At 47.3% G+C, this 24,214-nt stretch overlaps 1 protein-coding gene across 2 annotated transcripts; it reads left to right on the top strand.

The window, feature by feature from the left end:
• Positions 1-5,039: 5,039 nt before the first annotated feature.
• PCDH18 (protocadherin 18) lies at positions 5,040-14,384 on the top strand (the record flags this gene model as incomplete). Of its 2 annotated transcripts, none has more annotated exons than XM_081999775.1 (4): positions 5,040-8,140; positions 9,085-9,170; positions 9,304-9,467; positions 13,720-14,384. In XM_081999775.1, exons 1-4 carry the CDS (start codon positions 5,636-5,638, stop codon positions 14,382-14,384), a joined length of 3,420 nt encoding a protein of 1,139 aa, XP_081855901.1. In that variant the 5' UTR covers positions 5,040-5,635. The 2 variants fall into 2 exon arrangements, with proteins under 2 accessions (XP_081855901.1, XP_081855900.1); XM_081999774.1 differs by having other exon boundaries at positions 9,082-9,170.
• Positions 14,385-24,214: the final 9,830 nt, after the last annotated feature.

Here is a 24,214-nt window from a genome sequence, read left to right as displayed (position 1 = left end):
ATTCACGTGAAGTACTTCAAATTCCAGTGCATGCAGTGTATTAAATTGTTAACACCTGGAATAAAACCAGATGCGGGAAGTCCAGTGCAAGTACACCAGCATGTAAGGCTGAAAACCGGTAAGCGTTCCTCAGGCAAAGCGCTCAGGTGTTGCTAGTGCTTTCCCTGCGGGGAAGAAGAGGGCTGGGGTCTCTGGCTGCGCTGGTGACCAGCACAGCCCCACGGTGGCTGCATCGTTAGGGGACAGGAGGTGACAGAGCATCTTTGCTCCTCAAGTTCCACTTTGCATGGACCGAAGTTTGTAGCCACCGTCCTCTGAAACATCTGACTCATTTTTTTGTACTTGCAGTGGTAGAGATGGACAGCAGGAAAAAAACGAGGCACTAGGAAACGGGCAGTTACATCTGTGGTACAGAACAGGACCCGCCGCTGGTTTCGGGTGGCTTTGCGAGAAAGCAGAGCAGGGCCACGCAGTGTTACCCTTGTTGGCTGAGGTGTGGTGGGAAAGAAGTGTGCCACGGTTCTGACAGGTGCCTTTCATCCCAAGCGTACGTGGTACTCAAAACCTCATTTTGCTGAAGTGCATATATTGCTCTTAAAGGCAATTTTGGGTAAACAGCTATTAAATAGAGATATTCTACGTCATGCTTTACAAGGAAATAACGAAAAAAAAGATAAATGCATTAGAGTGATCAAACAATGGAATTTCTATTATATACTGTGCCATATTAACTAATCCTGAAAATAACTCAAAAGCATCCAGTGATATATTACAGGCATTTGTTTTTAATAGAGATTTAGTAAACCGTAAGTCTCAAGCATTTTTCTCGTTTGCATTTGGTAAAAATGTGAGAGATAAATGTTTTATTGGTTCAGAAAGAGACTGAATATCTAGGTACAGTGTTTACCATGCATGGAACATGTACGAGTTTAACTCGGCTATTTATAAACACAATGCTGCATTGCAAAACTGCCTTGGAAATTTACTCGTGTAGCAGAAAATCTGATCCCCCTGCCCTTTGCCACGATGATTGATGATAATGTAAAATCTAATTTTGAACTCACTTATCAAAAAAGAATTCTCACCCATCAGCGGGCGTACAGAGTTTTGCGGGTTGATGTATTTTAATGAATGATCAGTTCTGGTTTTTTTTTAAGCAAGTTGAAAAAGTGAAAATTATCGATCAGGGCTGTGAACTAAATTTCTCTGTACCTGCTTCTGGGTACCGGGCCTTTTGTTCCAGGGCTTTGACTGGCCGTTTGTTGGGGCAGGAAGATACTTCTCCCTGATACAGCTATTACCTTTACCGAAGAAGACCGTGAAGCAGAGATCATATTTGATAATCCAATGGCCCGTTCTGCCTTTAATGTCTCTCAAAGTAATCCAGCCTCTGATAGACCTTAGTTCTGAAAAAGGTACTGGGTATAAGCATGGCTGATGAGATTGGACAAATGCAGCATTAATTTGTGATGAGTTCTGTAACGTGGTTGTCTGAAATGTCAGCCTCCTTTCACGCACTCGACTGGACAGTCTCATATTGACCTTTGATGATCAGCTTATTTGTGGGCCCGAGGGCGAGTATAAAATGGCAACGCTCGTTTGCCCACAAGGATGCTCTTTGCTCAGTTTGCACTGGTGCTGCAACGGATGGAAATGTAAAGTACAAAGAGCAGGGAGAGCAGCTCTGTCATTAGTTTTACTTTGGGAAACAAGCTTGTTGAAGAGGGATAGAGGGAGGAAGAAAGAGAAGGGGAGGGGGAGAGGGAAGAGGGAGAGAGGAAGCCCCCCAATTCTGTCATTCATTGTGATGGAAATGTTCTTTTAAGAGACGCCTCTGACTTAGGAGGACTTGTCTTTCACATTCATTACGCAGGTGTCAAATCAAATTTTATCTTGTTATGTCTTGTGCGCCGGAGCATAGTGCATATGACATTTTGTAACATGATGCAACATAAGGCAATAAATCATACTGAGAGTGAATAAAACCTCATTTTTGCGTGTGCGGGGAGGGGAAGGAACCAAATGGCACTGTGCTAATTTCACTGTGCTTCTACCATTGTTAAGAAAATTATTTTCCTTCTCCCTGCTCCCTGCTGAGGGACTGTTTCTCAAGATAGTTCTTCAAAGTAAAATTCTCTGTCACCTAAGTTTTGCATATATACTGTGCACCTGGGGGTTCGGTAACTTTTAGAAGAAAATATATGCTTGAGAGCTCAATAAAACTCCTCGGAGAAACAAGACAGGCTTTAAAGTACATCGACCACAGAAATAAACCTGCTTTCAGCGAAGTGAAAAATTAATTAATCTGCTGTGCCGCTGTGGTTCCTGAAATAGTACTGTGGGAAAACGGGACTGCGGTTTGGAGTCAGTTTGTCTTTCTTCCACAGGTGCATCACCGGAGCATTTGAACGCAACTTTTGAGAAGAACGTTGTGCGGAATAGATCCGTATGGGGTGGGAACACCCGAGATTACTCTCCCGGGGGCCAGCAGCACTCCACTCACGTGCCTAGCGGCATTCACAGTACCACGCTCCCCGAGAAGCGTCCGCGGGCTGCGCGTGGGACTCGCCTTTTCCTTTGTACGGCAAGTCTGCCACGTCAAAGGTGGGCTGGAGTTTAAGGGGCTTTCAGACAGAACTCTTTTCACTGGACATGGGAGGAATCAACCTTGGGAGCGCTGCCATTGCTCGTAAGCACCCTACTGAAGCATCACCTCTGGAAGCGCCACGTGCTTAAATAATTGCCGCATCTAAGCAAGCAACCCCGAGATGTGTTCTTTCTCACTTGTAGCTTCAAATGAATGTCAGGTGGAAAAAAAAAAAAAAAAAAAAGAAAATCAAGGCTTTTTCATTACTTCAGAATTCAGATAAGGACTATTGTGCCAATGACATTTTACCATCATTGTAAGCGTAAATGGTTAGTTGCAAGACAGTGTGGACTTTTAAGTGATAATATTACGTATAACCTGACTGGTGAAGTGGCAAAATAAAAAATAAATTTAAAAACTGAGAAAAAAAGAAAAGAGGTGCTGCAATTCCTATGTGTAGGTATCCTGCTATCTATTAATATAGAGAGCATGTCTCTCAGAAAGACCGAAGTGGAATTACTATTCGGGAAGTGATAAAAATTGCATAAAGCAAATTCTGCCTATCTAGATGTACTAGCCAGTTACTTGGAAGAACATGTTATCATTTAAAAGTATATATAATATTTTAGGTTTTAGGCAGTGGAATTATTTTTACCATGAATTATTCATCTCCTGTACTCATCATGTAAAGGGGCAGTGACTTCATTTATCAACAAAATACTTTCTATTGACACTAAGAACAGCATTTAATTGAACTTATTTCCCCAATTATCATCAGAAAAGACTTTACACTGGTGTTTTGGAAAAATGTTTTAGGAAGATTTATCAGAGCTGCAAAAAAAGCTGTCCATGAACTAATGGAATTAGATTATCTTCGAATTCTCTCCACCAGAACTTAGAATGGCCACTAATTCCTTTCTTTGCTCTTTTGGTGTTTGCAAAGGGGTTCACTAAAGCCTGAATTGATATAATTATTGGCTTGGATTGGTAGCGATTTAGGCCAGATGGCTATGGGTTTCTAAAGTCCCAGTTGCTTGTGTTAGCTTTTCTAGTTTGCCTACAGGGTTTGGGGATCAGCAATTTGAAAGGGCTGCAAACTTGTAGAACAGTGTTATTCACGGGGGCAGAATGTTCATCGGCGTGACCCAGCGCTAAATACATTCATTATGGGCATTTCTATTCTGCACAATTTGCCACACGGCGCTGGTTTGTGGAAAAAAAAAAGGCGGGGGGGACAATGGCTTCTAAAATGCTTTTGAATGCTTAAAAAGGAGGAGAGTTCACGCCGAGCCTCCTCTGCTTGCTTTTTCAGCAAGAACCTTCTTCGTGACTTTGGCTGAGCTCTGCCGAGAGCGAGGGAGTTGGGAAAGCCCGAGAGTGACTTTTTACGGGGGGGGGGGGGGGGGGAGAAGAGAGCGAAGAGCAGTAAAAGAGCGCGGTGGCATGACTATGGGCAACGCCAACGAACGGGCAGAGTCGGCAGCAAAACAACGCACCGATAAAGTTACGCGGCAAATGCGCGGCGGGGGGGGGAAGGAGTGGAAATCCCACCCAGAACAGACCCGTTTGAAACCAGGACGAGGCGGCAGCGTCTCCGGGCCGGGCGCCGCCCGCAGCTCGCCCGGCGGCCCGCCGCGCTTCTGGCGAACGCCACACGCCTTACCGGCGCGGCCGGAAGCCCGTTTCTGCGCGCGCGTGCGGACGCCTCGCCGCGTAGCCGTGCGCAGGGCGGTCAGCGGGCGCGGGGCGCGAGCGGTCGCCCTCCCCAACTCTTCCCCCGCCGCGCGGCTGCGGCCGCCCCGGAGCGCGCGGCGGGGCGCTCAGCGCCGGGCCGTCACGGGGACGCGTTGAAGCGCTTTTTAAAAGCCGGGTGGAAAAAAAAAAGCTCCGCCGGAGCGCGGGGGGTGCGGCCAGGAACGCGGCCCGGCCACGCGCGCGGGGACGGCCGCCCACGCGCGAACCACCCCCCCGGCTTGCGGGGGAGCCGGCCGGGCCTGCGGCGAGCGGCCGTGCGGGACCTTACGGGGCTGGGGAGGGGGCTGGGGAGGGAGCCGCCCCCGGGCGCGCGGGAGCGGCGGTGAGAGGGAGGCGGGCAGCGCCCAGGCGCTCCGCAGGCGCGCGCGGGCAGGCGTCATCCCCGGCTCGCTCGCGGAGCGCCCGCAGGAACCAGAGCCCCGGCAGTTCAACGAGGGAGCCCGCGCGCGTGTCCGCCAGCAGCGCGGTCCCGCTTCTCGCGGCAGGAAGGGGGGGGGGGGGGCATTAAAATCACAAAGAAACCCGCCCGAAAGTGTCCTAAAAACGCGGGGGGGGGGAGTTGATTTAAAGTTGCCCTTTAGTCATTTGGTTTCCTCCCCGCCCGCCCCCCCTCGCGGTGGCGAGCAGGGGCTGGCGGAGGAGCCGGTCCCCCTCCCTCCCTCCCGGTCCCCCTCCCTCCCTCCCGGTCTCCCTCCCAGTCCCCCTCCCTCCCAGTCCCCCTCCCCTCCCTCCCGCTGCCGCCCCCCGCCCCGGCCCGGCGGCGCGCAGGGCGGCGGGGCCGCGCTCTCCCCGGCGGGGCGGCGGGCTGATTGGCTGGAGCGGGCTCGGCACATGCCGGGCAAAAAGCTTTGTCTGGGGAGTTGGAGCGAAGTTGCGGAGGATTTTAGGCTGGAGCCGGCGAGGCGGGGTGTTCAGTCCGGCGGAGAGCGGGGACAGGGGCGGAGCGGGCAGCCGTGCGGGAGGAGCGGCTGCGGAGCCCGGCGGCTTCCCCGGCGGCCCCGGGATGCTGCCGGCGGGAGAGGAGCAGGCTGCCCGGGCGCGTTTCGTCCTGGAAGAGGAGCGGGGAGTCAAATGAGAACGCGTGGATTGCGTACAGGTTGTAGCTGGATGTCCTGGCACGGTGTGTATATCTGAAAAAAAAACCAACCAAAAAAAAAAAGTTTTCTGATCTGATAAGATATTAATACTTGGCTGACTAGAAAAGGCGTTTTCAAGTTTTAAAGGACCAGATGTGCGCTGGGTTTAAGGTACCGGAGGAAGTGGAGATAATTGCTTCTTAACTTGCTTGGAGAAATGAATTGCAAAAACTTACAAATGCACCGAATCGGCGGTAAAATGCACTTTGTATTCATTTTTGCACTGATGATAGTATCTTTCAATAAGGCTGTGCTGGGCAAGAATTTGAAATACAGGATTTATGAGGAGCAGAGAGTTGGATCAGTAATTGCAAGACTGTCGGAGGATGTAGCTGATGTTTTATTAAAAATGCCTAACCCTTCCTCGGTTCGCTTTCGAGCCATGCAGAGGGGGAATTCTCCCTTGCTCGTAGTCCGTGAGGATAATGGAGAAATCAGCATAGGAGCTAAAATTGACCGGGAGCAACTCTGCCAGAAAAACTTAAACTGCTCCATAGAGTTTGATGTGATCACTCTGCCCACCGAGCATCTGCAGCTTTTCCATGTTGAAGTCGAAGTGCTGGATATTAATGACAACTCTCCCCAGTTTTCCAGAGCCCTTATCCCCATCGAAATATCGGAGAGCGCAGCTGTAGGAACCCGGATCCCTTTGGACAGCGCTTTTGACCCAGATGTAGGGGACAACTCCCTTCACACTTACTCCCTTTCTGCAAATGATTTTTTTAGTATTGAGGTGAGAACCAGGACTGATGGTGCTAAGTATGCAGAGCTGATTGTGGTTAGAGAGCTGGACCGGGAGCTGAAGTCAAGTTACGAGCTGCAGCTCACTGCTTCCGATAAAGGGGTGCCTCAGAGGTCTGGATCATCCCTCCTGAAAATAAGTATTTCTGATTCCAATGACAACAGCCCTGTTTTCGAGCGGCAGTCGTACGTGATCCAACTCTTGGAAAATTCACCAATTGGGACTTTGCTCCTAGACCTCAATGCTACTGATCCGGATGAGGGCGCTAATGGTAAAGTCGTATACTCTTTCAGTAGTCATGTGTCTGCCAAAATTATAGAGACTTTTAAGATAGATGCAGAAAAAGGACACCTGACCCTCCTGAAGCAAGTGGACTACGAAGTAACCAAATCCTATGAAATTGATGCTCAGGCTCAAGATTTGGGGCCAAATTCTATTCCAGCTCACTGCAAAATTATAATTAAAATTGTGGATGTGAATGACAACAGACCCGAAATTAACTTAAACCTGATGTCCCCAGAGAAAGAAGAGGTAGCTTACATTTCTGAAGGGTCACCCCTGGACACTTTTGTTGCCCTGGTCAGAGTGCAAGACAAGGACTCTGGCGTGAATGGAGAGATAGCTTGCAAGCTCCATGGACACGGCCACTTTAAACTTCAAAAGACTTACGAAAATAACTATTTAATCTTGACTAATGCCACTCTAGATAGGGAAAAGAGATCTGAGTACAGCTTGACTGTAATAGCAGAGGACAAGGGAACGCCAAGTCTCTCCACAGTGAAACACTTTACTGTCCAAATCACTGATGAAAATGACAACCCACCCCGCTTCCAGACAAACAGATATGAAGTTGTTATCTTGGAAAATAACTCTCCAGGAGCGTACATCACATCAGTCACAGCCGCAGACCCAGATCTAGGCGACAACGGGCAGGTGACCTACACTATTTTGGAGAGCTACATTTTGGGAAGTTCTATAACCACCTACGTGACCATCGATCCCTCCAACGGGGCGATCTATGCCCTGCGAACCTTTGATCATGAAGAAGTAAATCAAATTGCCTTTATGGTTCAAGCTAGGGATGGAGGGAGTCAGCAGCTTGTTAGCAATACCACGGTTGTACTAACCATCATTGATGAAAATGACAACGCTCCCGTCATTGTGGGCCCAGCGCTACGCAACAGCACAGCGGAAATCTCAATCCCTAAAGATGCTGGAATTGGCTTTCTTGTCACCAGGATAAGGGCTACAGATAGAGACTCTGGTATGAACTCTGAACTCAGCTGCTCCATAGCAGCTGACAAGGAAAACAGCATCTTTGTGATGGATCCCAAAACTTGTGACATCTCTATCAATGTGAGTGTTGAATCGGTTCCAGCAAAACAGTGGGAGTTTTTTGTGATAGTCCAGGATAAAGGCAGTCCTCAGCTTAGTACTAAAGCACTTCTGAAATGTACAGTTTTTGAGTATGTTTATTCATTTTCAAGCACAGAAGCAACTTTGGTAAGCCAACCCTCCCTGGATGTCTCCATGATAACCATTATATCCTTAGGATCAATATGTGCCGTGTTGCTGGTCATTATGGTTATCTTTGCTACAAGATGTAATCGAGAGAAGAAGGACACCAGGTCCTACAACTGTCGCGTGGCGGAGTCGACCTACCAGCACCACCCAAAACGGCCCTCGAGACAGATCCACAAAGGGGACATTACATTAGTGCCAACGGTTAATGGCACTTTACCCATCAGATCTCACCACAGAGCTTCTCCGTCATCGTCTCCGACCCTGGAAAGGGGACAAATGAGCAGCCGGCAGAGCCACCACAGCCACCAATCGCTGAACAGCCTGGTGACGATCTCCTCTAACCACGTGCCCGAAAATTTCGCGCTGGAACTCACCCATGCGACTCCGGCTGTTGAGGTAAGGTCCACACCTCGTTTTGCACATCTGTTCGCTCATGCGTTCGCTTGGGAGCATGGAGGTACTCTGCATGCAACCTGTGAGGGCAGTAGGCAATTGGGTCTATGCCTAATGGGAACGTGCGATGGATTTCTCTTTAGGTGTCGCAGCTTTGCAGTGTTACTCCAATATCAACTGATTTTTCCATTACCATGGGGAGCGGGAATAAACCTGTTATTAATAGCATTATTTCTTGGTGCTTCCCTGTAAGGTCGAAAGAATGGAGTGTAATGTAGACGGTACTTGTGAAGGAAGGAAGAGAGCGAGCAGTAAACCCTTTCCCTCTGTATAGCTCTGTTTTAAGAAAGCATGCCGGAGTATATCTTATGCAGAGAAACAAAACAGGGAATTCTTTCATTAATGGGGATGGAGAACAAAAAGGATAAACACCGACACAGGTTAAGTACAGCTGTTGTAATATGTGATTATAGTTCCCCCAACTTTGAGACTACCCATCTCAGTTTTTACTGCAAACGCTATGTAATGGCTGAAGTGAGAGCTGTGTCCCGGTAACTCTTTACATGTAGAGCAATGACATTTTATTTTGAATTAGGATCCTGGAATGGTAAGGGGTTGATTCTAATCTATTAAAATAAAACTCCACCTCTGTTTAATTACTTGCTTTACTTGTTAATGGATTAGTTATTATGAGTTCAGAGGCTAATGAACAGCAGTGCATTTCCTCATTATACGAGGTCCTCAGATGTTTCCTGTGGCAGACATTAATGCTACAAAAATAGACTGTTCTGCTGCGTTATATATGTGCAGGAATTTGATTTAATTAAACTTCAAAGGAAAAAAAAAAACGCCCAACAAGCAAACCTGAGAAGTGAATTAGTGGATTTACAACTAGGCATTTGAGCTTTCATTTCAAGGAATCAGTCTTTTCACCTTTTCTTTAGCAGGTTTCTCAGCTTCTCTCGATGCTTCACCAGGGCCAGTATCAACCGAGGCCAAGTTTTCGAGGAAACAAGTATTCCAGAAGCTACAGGTAACGATCTGGACTGTTCTGCTACATATGCATGTGCATGTCAGAAAATATAGTCATGTATTTTTATTCAAAAAGTGGAATATGACGTACGTGAGATAATTGAATTCCACCATCACCACAATTCTCTTCACAGATACGCCCTACAAGATATGGATAAATTCAGCTTGAAAGACAGTGGCCGGGGTGATAGTGAAGCTGGAGACAGTGATTATGATTTGGGGAGAGAGTCTCCAATTGACAGACTTCTTGGGGAAGGATTCAGTGACCTTTTCCTTACAGATGGGAGAATTCCTGCAGGTAAGAGCACAATGGAAGCTGAACAGTTTATTTACAGTGCTGCCTGGCTGTCACTTTGATAAAGCTACTACTGAGAAAGCAAAAATTCTTTAGCTTTCAAGTCCCGTGTTTCCTTCCTTTTTACTCTGCTTCATGATAAATATTGAGCTGAAGCCTTCACATACCTAGTGAAATGAAACCTCAGACACAGCTGAGACTCTGCCCAGAGCAATGCCTACTTTTTTCTGTTATTCACATCATGATGAGCTGGCTCCAAATTCCCCCCAAAAGCACGATCTGCTCAGTGTCCTTAGACTTTTAATGACTGGGTGGATGTTTTTGCAAAGCCAGGCAGTTGTGGTTTGTTAAAAATACACTGAACTATAATTTGGGAGATACATTTTCCACAGTGGGTTTGATCCATATGATACAAACTTCTACCGTTCAGAAATGGATTGTGAAAATGGTCTAGAAATATGGATGGAGAAGAAAAAAAAGTGTATTTTTTCCCGTTGAAAAATAAACTTCAGTGTCAAGGGAAGGATCTAAATATGTCCCAGATTTTAAATCTTGCAACCCTATTTTCTAGAAGAAAGAGTTTAAGAGGTACAATTCAGGGGCAGAGAGCAGAAAAAAAAAAAAACCTAGAAGAGGGTAAGTGAAATTGAGATAAACACACATGTACGTATTCATGTGTATGAAGTACCACTTTTACATTTATGCCCAGTTGTAAGTTGAATAAAGGCTGTGGGAAATAACGCTAAGCACAGGTAGGAGAATTTTGTAATTAATTTAGTAATTATACAGCCACCGGTTGTACCCTAGATCTTGTACTTATTTCAGAGCACATACAGTTTTCTCTGCGTAACTGACAGGCCTGCATAATTTCGGTATAGTTCACTGAACCGAGAGTATAAACTTCAGAAGTTCAGGAAAGCCATTTTATACAGGGGGGCACATTGCTTGGTGCATCACATACTCCCTCCTAAAGTGCCCCCCACGTTTTGCCCAGGGCCGGAGGAGAGGAGCTGCAGTGCTGCAGCTCCTTCCCTCTGCTGCCATGGAAAATGCCGCTGGGAGGATCGTGCCTGACCTTGGTGCGTTTTACCCTGAAAAATAACTCTGTTACGCTAGGCAAGAGTAAACCCCAAAGGTTTAATTTGTTCTCCTCATACTTTTTAAACTTCAAAATTTTCTTTGTGTATTTTGCTTCAGACTAGGTCTTGTATCACCTACTCAGGCATTCACCTTCCTCCTTCTCTTCCTCTTAATGTACCCAATGTTTCAAAACCAGTGACTTTGAAAAGTTCCTAGTTTTTCAGAACCCTTAACTGAAATCTGGAGTCGTAATATATTTTTGTATCCTCGTCTCCCCCAGCTCCTCCTACTTACTCCTCTGCCCGCTAGCATGAGGCATGTCTCATGCTCTCTTGCGGTTGGCAAGGAGGCAGGAGCTCTCAGTTGCCAGGGGAACTTCAAGCGCGTCGGTGCTTGCGCTGGCATCCAGCCCCGCTCCTCCCGCCCTGGCGGGCAGCTGGGGGCTGCCAGCAGGCAGGAGCGGTTGCCCTCTCGGCTAGCTGGAACGCCCATGACTTGTTTTCAGTCTCTAAACAGGAAACCAAAGGGTAGGGCTTCCAAAAGTGCCCGGCCTTCGCCCAACGCTAGCTGCGTTCAAAGGAAGGAGGACCGCTGAGCGCAGGCTGGACCCACTTGGGTCATCCAGATGGGACTTTGGTCTCCCCTCCAGGTCCGTTGGCCACTGTGCGTGGTCTTAGTCTGTCAGAGAAGTGTGCTGAACCTGCTCAGATGAAACCTGAGCTGATCTGCCATCCAAGTGAATAAAATGGAAGAGAAAACTTCCCGGAGGTTTCCTGTTCTCCATTTTGAAAGGTTTCTGCATCGTCAGTCTGGACACAGGCAAAAGCCTGTGAGAAAGTCCTTTCAGCTTGTCCCTTTAAGGTGGCACTGGAAAGGAACGGAGCCGGTCCCTCAAAACTTCAAAAATGACATGATCAGAAAGTTCAATACTGTCCTTGAAAGACTTGTTTCTTTTTTCCTCATTTTTTAAGTCCTCACCAATAAGATTTAAGTTCTGGCAAAAAAAAAATGCTGTTGTGCCTCTGGTTGGGGTTTTTTTTGGTTGTTTTTTTATTTGTTGCTGGTTTAAGGACAGACTGTCACCGTTCAATTTCCTTACAGTATCTTTTGATCTCATGTTCAGGAATGTCAGAGTTTATTATTTTACACCAAAACCAAGCCTGGTAACATCAGTAACAAAACTCACAATAAGACAACCCTCGCTACTAATGACATGCTAGACCATTGAAAGTATCCCATTAATTTACAGGACCCTTCTTCGTTAGGAGAGTAATCCTCACCTTCTGGGGTGAGTTGAGAGCTGGCCCAGGCTCCATGGATCACTTAGATATCTTTTCTCCTTTCTAACTTGTAGGCATTTTCTGTAAAATGGCACATGTGTGCTTTTTTACGTGGGAGCAAAGCACTTGAAGGCATTTCAGTCGCTCGTATCAAAACTTCAGCCACTGATATTTTCTGGGTTGTTTTTTTTTGGAAGCTCGCTGAGCAGCAACCCGTTTGCAATAGCCTGTGCAGTATCCAGCCTGCAGCCTGAACCTGTATTCTTGAAGAGATTCATACTCTCATGTGTAAGAGACAGTTTATACTCGGAGGAATGGAAAGGGCATTAGGAAAGCAAACAGTAGGATAGGCTGTGTAAAGCACAGAGATAAATAACTCTGACAGGATGAGAGTGGGACTTTATCAATCACTGATATGTCCTAAGCTGAAATGCTCTGTGCCGTTCTGCTTACAGCATTGCAAAAAGATTTTTTGATAAACTGAGTAGATCCAGAGCCAGATGGGAGACGTGATGAGAAAGCAAGGAAAACTTACAGGGCACGACTGCAAACATTTCTTACGTATTCAATATATAAAGAGAGAAAGGAAAAGAAACTCTCTTCTGCATGGGCTAATCTAACCATTAATTGATTGAGAATAATTAGGAATTAGGGCAGAAGCTTCTTATGGTCAAAATATGCATATTGCAAAGAGTCTGGCATTTCTGAAAACTTTCTTTTGAAGTATGTGACTCAAAGTCAAGTTAGTGGCCCCTGCAGCTCCTGGGTCTCGTCCGGCAGGTCTGCCAGGCGCCCAGGTGGTGCCCAGCCGGAACTGAGGCTTCATGTCCTACAGACATGGTGCCCTTTGGAGAGGAGAATTTGGCCTCTCTCCTGGCACGTCTCTCTTTGCAGGCCTGTCAAATAGGGCTTTGCCTGTCTCCGCTTCCAGGGACCATTCCCAGCCCACTTCAGGGGTTTGCGGCGGGCTCTTGCCGTGCCGCAACATGGGCCAGTTCAGACCAGCGTAGCTCCCAGGGGTGCAGTCGCTTGCCCCAGCGCGTTGCTTCTCCCTGAGACACATGGCTAAAACCCAGCAGCTGAAAGAGCAGCTCTGTTGTCTTCTGCTCTTCAGCCCTCCCGGCTGGCCTGGATGCCCACCTTGTGGGTTAGAGCCCACCTTGTGCCCACGCCTGAGCCAGGGTGGCCCAGTAACCTGCACTACAGAGCTGCAAGTGCACCTCAGGGTAACTCCAGTGTAAACGCTGGAGTCGCACAGGGGGTGGCTTAAGCCCGAAGTGTTCTGGTACTAGATTAAAATTTCACTGATTCCGTTAAAAAGGCAGTATGACAGTGGATTGCCTCATAGTCAACGTACCACTCATTGTCGGGTCAAAGGGAGGTGTGGCAATGGAGAGGGAGATCCCTCCACGTGGTGTTGCTCGTTCTTCTTTATTTCCTCTGTCTGTTTATTCCTGCTTCATTATTCTGATCTGCTCCTCTAATCACTTGTGAAGGCTTCCCTAAGACCTAAGTAAATGCTTGGAGGTAGAAGCACCTTCATTTTATTTTGTATTTTTTAATGAAACAGCACCATGCAAAGGGAACAAATGGCTTTAAGTCACAAGCGCATGCTTTCCTCCCAGGATTTACATGTTTATCTTCAGCCGTAGTTAAGAGATTACTGTCTCACGTGTTCTGCACTTACCGTCCTCATTTTTTGAGACCACTCGCAAATGGAAGTACATTTAGATCCAGACCATTTGCACTTGCCACCTTCCCTCACGCAGAAAGCGAACCCAGCCACCGGACTGGGATGTCTTTGGAGCAGCGCGGTCCCTGTGCCAGCGCCTGGGAACGCGGGTGAGGCCTGCAGCGGGACGGGGGTGCTCACTCTCCTCTTCTCTCTCCCGCAGCGATGCGGCTGTGCACGGAGGAGTGCAGGGTGCTGGGGCACTCCGACCAGTGCTGGATGCCGCCCTTGCCCTCTCCCTCCTCCGATTACAGAAGCAACGTGTTCATCCCCGGGGAGGAGTTCCAGCCGCCCCAGCCGCCGCCGCCGCCGCCACCGGGCCTCGAGGAAGATCCGCAGCCCGCCGACGCCAGCGAGAAGAAGAAGAGCTTTTCGACGTTCGGGAAAGACTGCCAGAGCGAGGAGGAGGCGGGGGACGCCTGTACCTCCTCTCTCCTCTCCGAAATGAGCAGCGTCTTCCAGCGCCTGCTGCCGCCCTCGCTAGACGCCTACACGGAGTGCAACGAGACGGATCGCTCCAGCTCGCTGGAGCGCAGGAAGGGGCATTTGCCAGCCAAGACTGTAAATTACCCGCAGGGGGTGGCAGCCTGGGCAGCCAGCACGCACTTCCAAAATCCTGCCAGCAACGGGCCCACTCTGGGGACTCACTCGAGCGCGCAGCCTTCCTCTAAATGGCTGCCAGCCATGGAGGAGATCCCGGAGAATTACGAAGAAGACGATTTTGACAACGTACTCAACCACCTGAGTGATGGTAAACACGAACTCATGGACGCCAGCGAGCTGGTGGCAGAAATTAACAAGCTGCTGCAAGATGTCCGGCAGAACTAATTGATTCAAAAGCCTGTTTTTCCATATTTATGGAAAACCGGAAGGGAAACAAAATCAAAGAACAAAAAATGGACCGAGAAGAACTGGCGTTGCCAACTAGTTGCATTTATCATAAATGTGTCTGTGTATGTTGAATATTAAAATACTGTATTTTCATATGTACACAATGCAAGTGTGATTATCTTTATCTGTATTTTAAAAATACATTTGTACCTTATATTTATGTGTAATTTAACAAATAAATTTTATTTTTGTACACCCACAGCAAGCATGTTTTCCTAAATGTATATAGATGGTACCATCCTTGTCAAACTTCTAGCATTCTTGCCGCACAGGCATGTTAAAAAAAAAAAACAGAGAGGGATATTGCGTTCCCTTACTACTTCTTTTAAGTCGCAAATGTTACAAATAGGAATCCAAATCACTGAAGAGTTATGCAAACATTAATTTCAATAAATGATCCGACACCGTGTTGCAATGTTTCATTCTTGTAATAAAGAGTTGTCAATTCCCATGAAACCTAAAATGTCCTTTTTATTTTGATGCTTTTGGTCTACAGAATCATTTTCCCATTTAATTAATGGATTATTGCAGGCTGGGGCTTTCCTCTCTTTTATAAGTAAGTGTTTTCCCAAGCGAACAAATCATGGAATTCAATGATGGGACTTCCAATGTAATCTCTGCAAAAAAAGGTAAATTTGTTCTGCCGTTGTTACGCTGGAAATCCAGCTGAAGTGAGCAGTGTGCACTTGAAAGACAGCAATAAAATCAGCTTTTCTGACCTCAAGCTGAAGTCTCAATTTTTGTAAATAAAAAGTTGCAGTTGACTGCTTTATCCTTGTAGATGACACCAAAATAAAAGGAATGTTGCATCTCCCGGGAAAGCAGCTGATGATAGCTCTATTTTGCCTCTGTTTCAGGCGTGCCTGTCTTGTATTTGCAAAGTAGTACAGAAATAGTTGAACTTCCTAGAAAAGAGCTATCCTGCAGGTACATTGGCTCTCGTTGAATCCCATCCTTCTGTGGTGGGGCTTCTCCCTCTGCTAAAGCTAGCTCAATGAAAACAGTAATTTATACCATGAAACCATCACCGCTGGAGGGTGTGACGTAACTAGTATTTCTCAACCGTGTGGTCCCTTTGGTTCCTTTTTTTCCAAAAACATTTTTCGTTAGCCTGTCATACACGGGAAAATTTTTGTAATAGTAAACAAGCGGATTTTACAGTTGAGAAATGTTGGTAGGTTCTGGATGCCTCATGCTCATTTCAGGAGAGTGTTGTTAAGAAATGGCCAGAAAAAATGGTAGTTTGGGCTTTCATTCAGAGCTGCAGATGCATATTTTTTATAGGGTATATATCTTACCAGAAGTGGGAAAAACTGTTGAAATAATCAAAGTGAACCTGGGCATAAAAACTGGCACATACCTTTATTCTGGGGAATTGCACTTGTAAAGTACCCTATAGAATTTTTTTTAATGGTAGATAGATACAGAAAAGTCCTGTTTAATGTTACCTAAAAAAGCCAGAATTTTGTTGTGTGCATAAGCTTTATTTGTTTGGTGTGTGTGTAAGGAAACTTTAATCTCATTATTGATTTCACGCTACTGAGATACGACATTTGTAGACGTGTAGACATTTGTTGGCACCTGAATAATGGAGAGATTCTCTACTTGTTTATCCTTCAGGAATACCAGGACCTCGGATTTCCAACCGAATGTCCATATTGGCAGATGAAGCTAGCAAAACGTCATTTTGTCAATATGACTTACACATTTAAGGGAACTGGCTTATCAGCATTAGTACAAGAAGATCCTCTAACAGTGGAGGCTCTCTTTCTGTTTTGAAGAGTTTTTATAGCACCTTCGAATGCCAACAAGACCTCACTCTTACTGAGCTAACTTCTGTCACTAAAAGGAAGAAGTCATAATGTCTCATTTATTAAATAGTTTAAAACCTCTTCCCTGTTTTTCCCCTTCTTTCCCCCTAACGAGTCTTAATGTCCCCAAGCAGCCTCACCTGTGTCCCAGCCTCCCACTCCCCCTCACCCCAAGGGCTCAGGAGCGCATTTAAGCTCAGCCTGGGGCATTCAGCCATTGTGTGAGTGTTGGGCCCTACCCTTGCTTCCTTGATGGACCTGGGACTTTGTAGCAGTGTCTCCAACACCATATCCAGCTGCTGCTGCTGACAGGAGTCCTTGGATAGACCCCATCCTGGTTTGTCACCTTGCCATGTTGGGGGCAGTCAGTGGATCCCATTACCAGCACCTGGCCGAACCTGCTTCATTCAGGTACTTTGTCAGTGAAGGTACTGCCTGTGGTGGGATTGCTCTCAGCTCCTGACCTTCCCCCTCCTTGGAGCAGCCCTGATCTTGGTACTCCTTGGCAGTATATCACACCTCGTGTTCATCCCAAGTCAGCTTGACTCTGTAACCAGTCCAGCTGCCGGAGTGGTCCTACCAAGGCCTGAAGTTCATAAGGGTGCGACTTCCTCCTTAGCTAGGTTGTTCCTGTCTCATCCCCCCCCAACCCCCCTTTCAGTTTCCCTCTTCATCAGCACGTAGTTTTGGTCCTGCTCTCCAAGTTCCCTCACTCCCTCTTCGCTCTCCTTCCCTCTCAGCTCTCCGACTCTGCTTCCCTTGGGTCAGTCTTACAGCCACGGGCTGCGCAGAGTTAAGACGTGGGTATCTTGGCTGTACTCGTGGCGTGTGGCGTCCCAGTAACGCTGCCTGGGACTGAAACGCCCTGTTTCTACCTCTTCGGCTGGGTCTAGTTAACGCATTCCTCCAGTCCTCTCTCGTCCTAGTTTTTCACGTGTAATTGTAAGGTCTGCTGGATTCTTGAATTCCCCCACACCCGATGCTTTTTATTGGGTGACTGTACGGGGTGGCAAGGTGTACCTGGTGTGCCTGGCTGCACCTCCCCGAATTTGAGTCTGGCCTGGACACACGTGGTGTGTGAGGTGTACAGAGGGACTGGCGGTTATGTTAGAAGTGTACAGGATGGTAGGTTGGCAATAGCTATTAAACTTTGGAACTATTTTGGTTTTCTATTGACATGGATAAGACATTGCTGTCCGTCATGAAATCAGCAGCTGAGAATGAACCTCCCCTTCGAGTAGTGCAGATTCCTCCTTCAGAAATAAATGCGGGTAGGTATTGCTTCCCACTTCTAGAAGAGAGAACTTCAGACCTTCAGGCTGAGGCTGGTTTGCACTCTCCACAGACTTGCAGGGCATCTTGATAAACTCTGTTTTTGGTGTCACATCATCCACTGGGGATTACCAACCTGCTGTAAATTTAAAATCCTTAAATCAGTTTATGCCTGCTGGCCCACGTCACATGGATAGCCTCTGATGTGAAGAGCCATTGTTCGCAGAGGGGGGCTTTCTAGCAAAAATAGATTGCAATGAATTTCTCTGGTAGTGCTAGGCATCCAAATATCATAAAATACGTAAGGCTTTCCTAGAGGGCAGTTCGGTACCAACACAGGTTAATAGTATTTGGTATGTGCATTGCTGCAAGAATCTTATCACAGAATCACTAGGTTGGAAAGGACATTCAAGATCATCAAGTCCAACCATTAATCCAGTGCCACCATGTTCCCTAAACCATGTCCTGAAGTGCCACATCCACACGTTTTTTGAACACTTCCAGAGATGGCGACTCCACCACCTCCCTGGGCAGCCTGTTCCAATGCCTGACCACCCTCTCAGTGAAGAAATTTTTCCTAATATCCAATCTAAACCTCCCCTGGCGCAACTTGAGGCCACTTCCTCTCGTCCGATTGCTAGTTAGTTGGGAGAAGAGACCAACACCCACCTCGCCACAAGCCCCTTTCAGGTAGTTGTAGAGAGCGATAAGGTCTCCCCTCAGCCTCCGCTTCTCCAGACTAAACAAGCCCAGTTCCCTCAGCCGCTCCTCATAAGACTTGTGCTCCAGACCCCTCACCAGCTTCGTTGCCCTTCTCTGGACATGCTCCAGCACCTCAACATCCTTCTTGTAGCGGGGGGCCCAAAACTGAACACAGGATTTGAGGTGCGGCCTCACCAGTGCCGAGTACAGGGGCACAATCACTTCCCTACTCCTGCTGGCCACACTATTGCTGATAGAGGCCAGGACGCTGTTGGCCTTCTTGGCCACCTGGGCACGCTGCCGGCTCATGTTCAGCCGTCTGTCAACCAGTACCCCCAGGTCTCTTTCTGCTGGGCTGCTCTCTAGCCACTCCTCCCCAAGCGTTGCATGGGGTTGTTGTGGCCAAAGTGCAGGACGCTGCACTTGGCCTTATTAAACCTCATACAGTTGACCTCTGCCCATCGATCCAGCCTGTCCAGATCCCTCTGCAGAGCCCTCCTACCCTCCAGCAGATCAACGCTCCCACCCAACTTGGTGTCATCTGCAAACTTACTGAGGGAGCACTCGATCCCCTCATCTAGATCATCTATAAAGATATTGAACAAGACCGGCCCCAGAACCGAGCCCTGGGGAACACCGCTTGTGACTGGCCGCCAGCTGGATTTAACGCTGTTCACCACGACTCTCTGGGCTCGGCCATCCAGCCAGTTCCTCACCCAGCAAAGAGTAAACCTGTCTAAGCCACGAGCCACCAGTTTCTCCAGGAGAATGCTGTGGGAGACGCTGTCAAAGGCTTTACTAAAGTCCAGGTAGACACCATCCACAGCCTTTCCCTCATCCACTAGGCGGGTCACCTGGTCATAGAAGGAGATCAGGTTGGTCAAGCAGGACCTGCCTTTCATGAACCCATGGTGGCTGGGCCTGATCCCTTGGTTGTCCTGCACATGCCCTGTGAGCACTCTCAAGACCAACCGCTCCATAATCTTCCCTGGTACAGAGGTCAGGCTGACAGGCCTGTAGTTCCCAGGATCCTCCTTCCGGCCTTTCTTGTAGATGGGCGTCACATTGGCAAGCCTCCTGTCTTCTGGGACCTCCCCTGTTAACCACGACTGCTGATAAATGATGGAGAGTGTCTTGGAAAGCTCCTCTGCCAGCTCTCTCAGTACTCTCGGGTGGATCCCATCAGGCCCCATAGACTTGTGAGTGTCCAGGTGGTTTAACATGTCCTTAACTGCTTCCTCCTGGGTTATGAGGAGCATATTGTGCTCTCCATCCCCATCTTCCAGCTCAGGGGGCTGAATACCCTGTGGATATCTGGGCTGGCTATTAAAGACTGAGGCAAAGAAGGCATTAAGTACCTCAGCCTTGTCCTCGTCCTTGGAGATGAAGTTCCCCACCATATCCAGTAGGGGATGGAGATTCTCCTTGCCTCGCTTCTTGTTGTTAATATATTTGTAAAAACATTTTTTATTATCCTTTACGACTGTAGCCAGACTGAGCTCTAGCTGGGCTTTTGCCTCTCTAATTTTGTCCCTGCTTGACCTAACGAGATCCTTGTACTCTTCTTGAGTTGCCTGCCCCTTCTTCCAGAGGTGATAAACTCTCCTCTTTTCCCTGAGTCCCAGCAAAATGTCCCTGTTCAGCCAGGCCGGTCGCCTTCCCCGTCAGTTCTTCTTACGGCACATGGGGATCGCCTGCTCCTGCGCCTTTAAGATTTCCTTCTTGAAGGCTGTCCATCCTTCCTGGAACCCTTTGTCCTTCAGGACTGTCTCCCAAGGGACTCTCTCAACCAGTCACCTGAACAGGCCAAAGTCTGCCCTCCGGAAGTCCATGATAGCAGTTTTGCTGACCCCTCTCCTTACTTCGCTCACAACTGAGAATTCGATCATGTCGTGGTCGCTAAGCCCAAGACGGCCTCCGACCACCACATCTCTCACCAATCCTTCTCTGCTTGTAAAGAGCAGGTCCAGCAAGGCACCTCCCCTGGTGGGCTCACTCACCAGCTGTGTGAGGAAGTTATCCTCCACACACTCCAGGAACCTCCCAGATTGTTTCCTCTCTGCCGTGTTATACTTCCAACAGATGTCCGGTAGGTTGAAGTCCCCCACAAGAACAAGGGCCAGCGAATGCGAGACTTCTGCCAGTCGCTTATAGAATGTCTCATCTGTCTCTTCGTCCTGGTTGGGTGGTCTGTAACAGACTCCCAGCAGGATATCTGCCTCATTGGCCTTCCCCCTCATCTTTACCCATAAGCACTCTACTTGGTCTTCACAGTCATTGATTTCTACGCAATCAAAACACTCCCTAACATACAGAGCCACCCCACCACCTCTCCTTCCCTGCCTATCCCTTCGGAAGAGCTTATAGCCATGCATTGCAGCACTCCAGTCATGAGAAGCATCCCACCATGTTTCTGTGATGGCACGTAAAGAGAATAGTTTATAAGACGAGTCTCCAGGAGCAAAGATGTTTTCTTGGGTTACATCTGAAAGGCATCAGAGTTTGAGCTGCATTTATTATCAATAGGAAGCTTGCTAACAGATCTGTAGACTGTGGTGAGGGGAAAATTCTATTTTAATCCTGCTCTGTTTAGGGTCCCTCTTTTTCTCAGTCTTCCCTTATAAATGAGAGAAATGGTGTGTGGGGAGGGTGTACACACATATATAAAAACCGTAGCACCAAATCTCTTCTATGTCAAGAACAGGGAAAACTGATATTATACAGATTTAAAAAAAAAATCTGGATTTTCTACATTTTGACAACTGATAGAGAGTTAGGAGTTGATGGTGTATTTCTAAGCACCAAACGTGAGCATGATTATCCTGCCCGGAACGCTAGGTTTCTAGCACTTCTATAAATGCTTGGCACAGTTTTATCCTTGAAGCCCAAAAGTTTTCCTCCTTGGTATCATAGTGACAGAAAGGGTCATGAAAGTCAGCAAGTATTAGTTACCAAAATACTGGTTTTTACCACGTGCTGGTGGTTCTGTCATTGCTACCATGAACAGAATTAGTAAGACTTCTGAACAGCTACAACGCTTAGTTAATGGATGCTCAACCACTATTTTTCCCCAGACTCCATGTAAGTTTTCTTTTTTTAGTCACTTGTGAAATGGAGAAACTAAAAAATGTACTGAAATAATGATGAGAGAGAGTGGGTTGTCTGACCACTTAATTTGTGTTTAAACTATTTCTGTAACCACTGCATCGCACTTTACTATTTGGTGTCCATTAGGATGAACACATGGAGTGGATGTGGAGGATGTGGCTGTCAATAATGTCTCTGTTGCATTCTACATCCCGGCTGGGTTTATAGTCACTTGGTTTAAGAACAGCAATAGAAAGCAAACAAAAGCTACCACAAAATATTTAGCCTTAACGGTTTCCTATCTTTTTTTAATGAAAAATTGAAATTCATAGAAAATGCCAGGAAATTGCATTTCCTCCTCTTCTCCACAACCTGCGGAGAACGTCAGATGTTTTCAAAGATTAGAAGACCTGAAAACCTTGGTTGTCAGCCGCGTATATGAAGCATACATGTTCCATACTGCAGGACCTAGCCTGGGAAAAGCAGCCAAAGTTTGCCTGCGAGCTTTAAAAAAAGGCTAGATTTGTGAAGAAAATCTTATGTTTAAACTTTGTCAGGAAGGACAACACATGGAGCCTGGTCCAGGCTGCTTTAAAGAACAAATGCAAAAAGAGCTCGCTCTTGTCTGGTTAGCATTTGGTTAACATAGTATCTAAACTGAGATCCCTCGGAGGCGGTGGTATACGTACATTTTCTTTCAACAATGCAGACTTTTACAGAAAGGAGTGAAATTGTGCCCGAAAGTGTATCCCAGGGTCAGACTCTGCCTGCACATAAATCTTGTCCTGCAACATATTCTGTAATGCAGTCTATATAAATAAAAAAAGGGAAGTGATAATATTGTAACTTCAATCAATTAAAAATATTCATAATTAGCATCCCTGTTGCACTTTACGTCCTTGGAGCTGTAGGACCATAAATGACTGAGCACCTAAAAAAAAGGGGGGCAGGGAAAAGGCAAATGAAAATATTCTGGGATCATTTAACCCACTACTGAAAACAGCCTCTCTTTGAGGACACACAGGAACAGTTTAAACCATACTGTAAAAACTATTTACAACAGAATTGGTAAATAATACCTTGTTGTAATTAAAACTCAAGGGAGACTCTGACAGAAATGGGTAATAACTCCAACTGAATTTTACCAGTCCACACATTCTCCCACCACTTGCCCAAGTAGCACTGTGGGAAATACAGTGAGAAATGACCATGCAAGCTGTTTTACAGCTTACATGAAGCATTTAAAGCATCACCATGCATCCAATTTCATCACACGGCTTCAGTTTAGTATTGATTCAAGAGAAGAAAGCACTACATAACGAAACAGCAGCACCGCTTGTACATAACCTAGATACTCCTTCAAGGGCTTCTGCCCGTGTAATGACCACACACAACGAAAGCCGGGCAAGCTTCAGAAGCTCGCAAAGCCACGGCAGCAAGCTGCGTGACGTGAGTGCGTACCTGCTCCACCGCGGAGCTCCCCGGGCTGCAGGGGAGCAGCCTGCCTCACCATGGTCTGAAGTCCATGGTGATTCCACCAGGGGAATCTCTGCTCTGGCACCTGGAGCACCTCCTCCCCCTCCTTCTTCACTTAGCTTGGTGTCTGCAGGGCTGTTCCTCTCACATCTTCTCACTCCTCTCTCTGGTTGCATTTGCTGTGTGCCCTTCTTTCCCCCCCTTCTCAACTCTGTTCCCCCCGAGGCGCTGCCACCATCGCTGATGGCCTTGGCCTCGGCCAGTGGCGGGTCCGTCTTGGAGCCGTCTGGCGTTGGCTCTACCAGACCCGGCAGAAGCTTCCGGCAGCTTCTCGCAGAAGACACCCCTGCGGCGCCTCCGCTACCAAAACCTCGCCAGGCCAACCCAAGTCACCGAAAACTAATGGCTTCCTCATGGTGACAGGCATGCTGCGGCGGAGGCGGGTCCCGAGTATAGCGAGGCCTGGGCTTTGGTGGGCGTCGGTTGCCGCAGGCCGGTGCTCGGTCGCCGGTGAACACGCCGCTGGCGTAGTTTGAGCGTGGCGAAGAAAGCAGCTGTGGGAGCTCGGCGCGCAGGGTGGGCTGCAGGGTGTGGGTGACGTGCGGCTGTTGGGGTGACGTGCTCCGGACTCGGCGCTTTAGGGCTGCTCTGCCAGCGCCACGCGGCCCGGGGGGTCCAGGCGTGGCTGGGGAGGGTCGTCTTTCCCTACAGACTGCAGGTTTTAGCCTTAAATTGCTGCGAAAATCAGTGTGAGAGGATGCCTACCTCCTACTTGTTTCATTCAAATAATTCCTTCACTGTTTTGTCCCTTCTCTCACTGGTTTGGATACTAATACCCTTCATCTCACTGAAACACTGAACAATCTTTTTTTTTTTTTTTTTTTTTTTTTAAATAACTCTAGCAGTGGGGAGTAAAGGGACTGGGGAGCCAGTGCTGTCCCTTGCGGTCTAGGAGAGCTCTCTGCACGTAAAATCCGCAGAATTTTCACAGCAAATATGGAAAGTGATAACTTTGAATTTTTTTTTTCTTGTGTGCTAAATTATTTGGTGCAAAATGGTATTTTTGAATTGCAATGTTTACCCGCTTGGCAAGGCTTGTTTCCAGCTGGTAAGGCAGCGTTTTAGGGTCACCATGGCAATGTTAAGCAGAAACCATGCATTATGCCTTAAAAGGAAATATTCTTGCTGCTGTGTATGGAAAATGAAACGGTCTCTCGCATATGGGACTGTGGCTATAATAACTTGGCATAACTTCGTGTCTTTATCTTTTAAAAAGATAAGCTTTCAGCAATGATTATATTTAGATCTCAGAAGGAGAATTCAGACTATCCAATTACTATTATGTACAGAAAAAATAGCTAAGACAAGGAAAATAAGCAAAGTCTAGATGAGAGAGGGTTGTGTTTGTGTCTCCTTTTC

The sequence above is a fragment of the Phaethon aethereus genome (assembly GCF_964289735.1).
Source record: "Phaethon aethereus genome assembly, chromosome: 4".
Classification (NCBI taxonomy): Eukaryota; Metazoa; Chordata; class Aves; order Phaethontiformes; family Phaethontidae; genus Phaethon; species Phaethon aethereus.
Note: the sequence above shows the minus strand (reverse complement) of the source record. Positions and strands in the feature narration are given on the sequence as shown.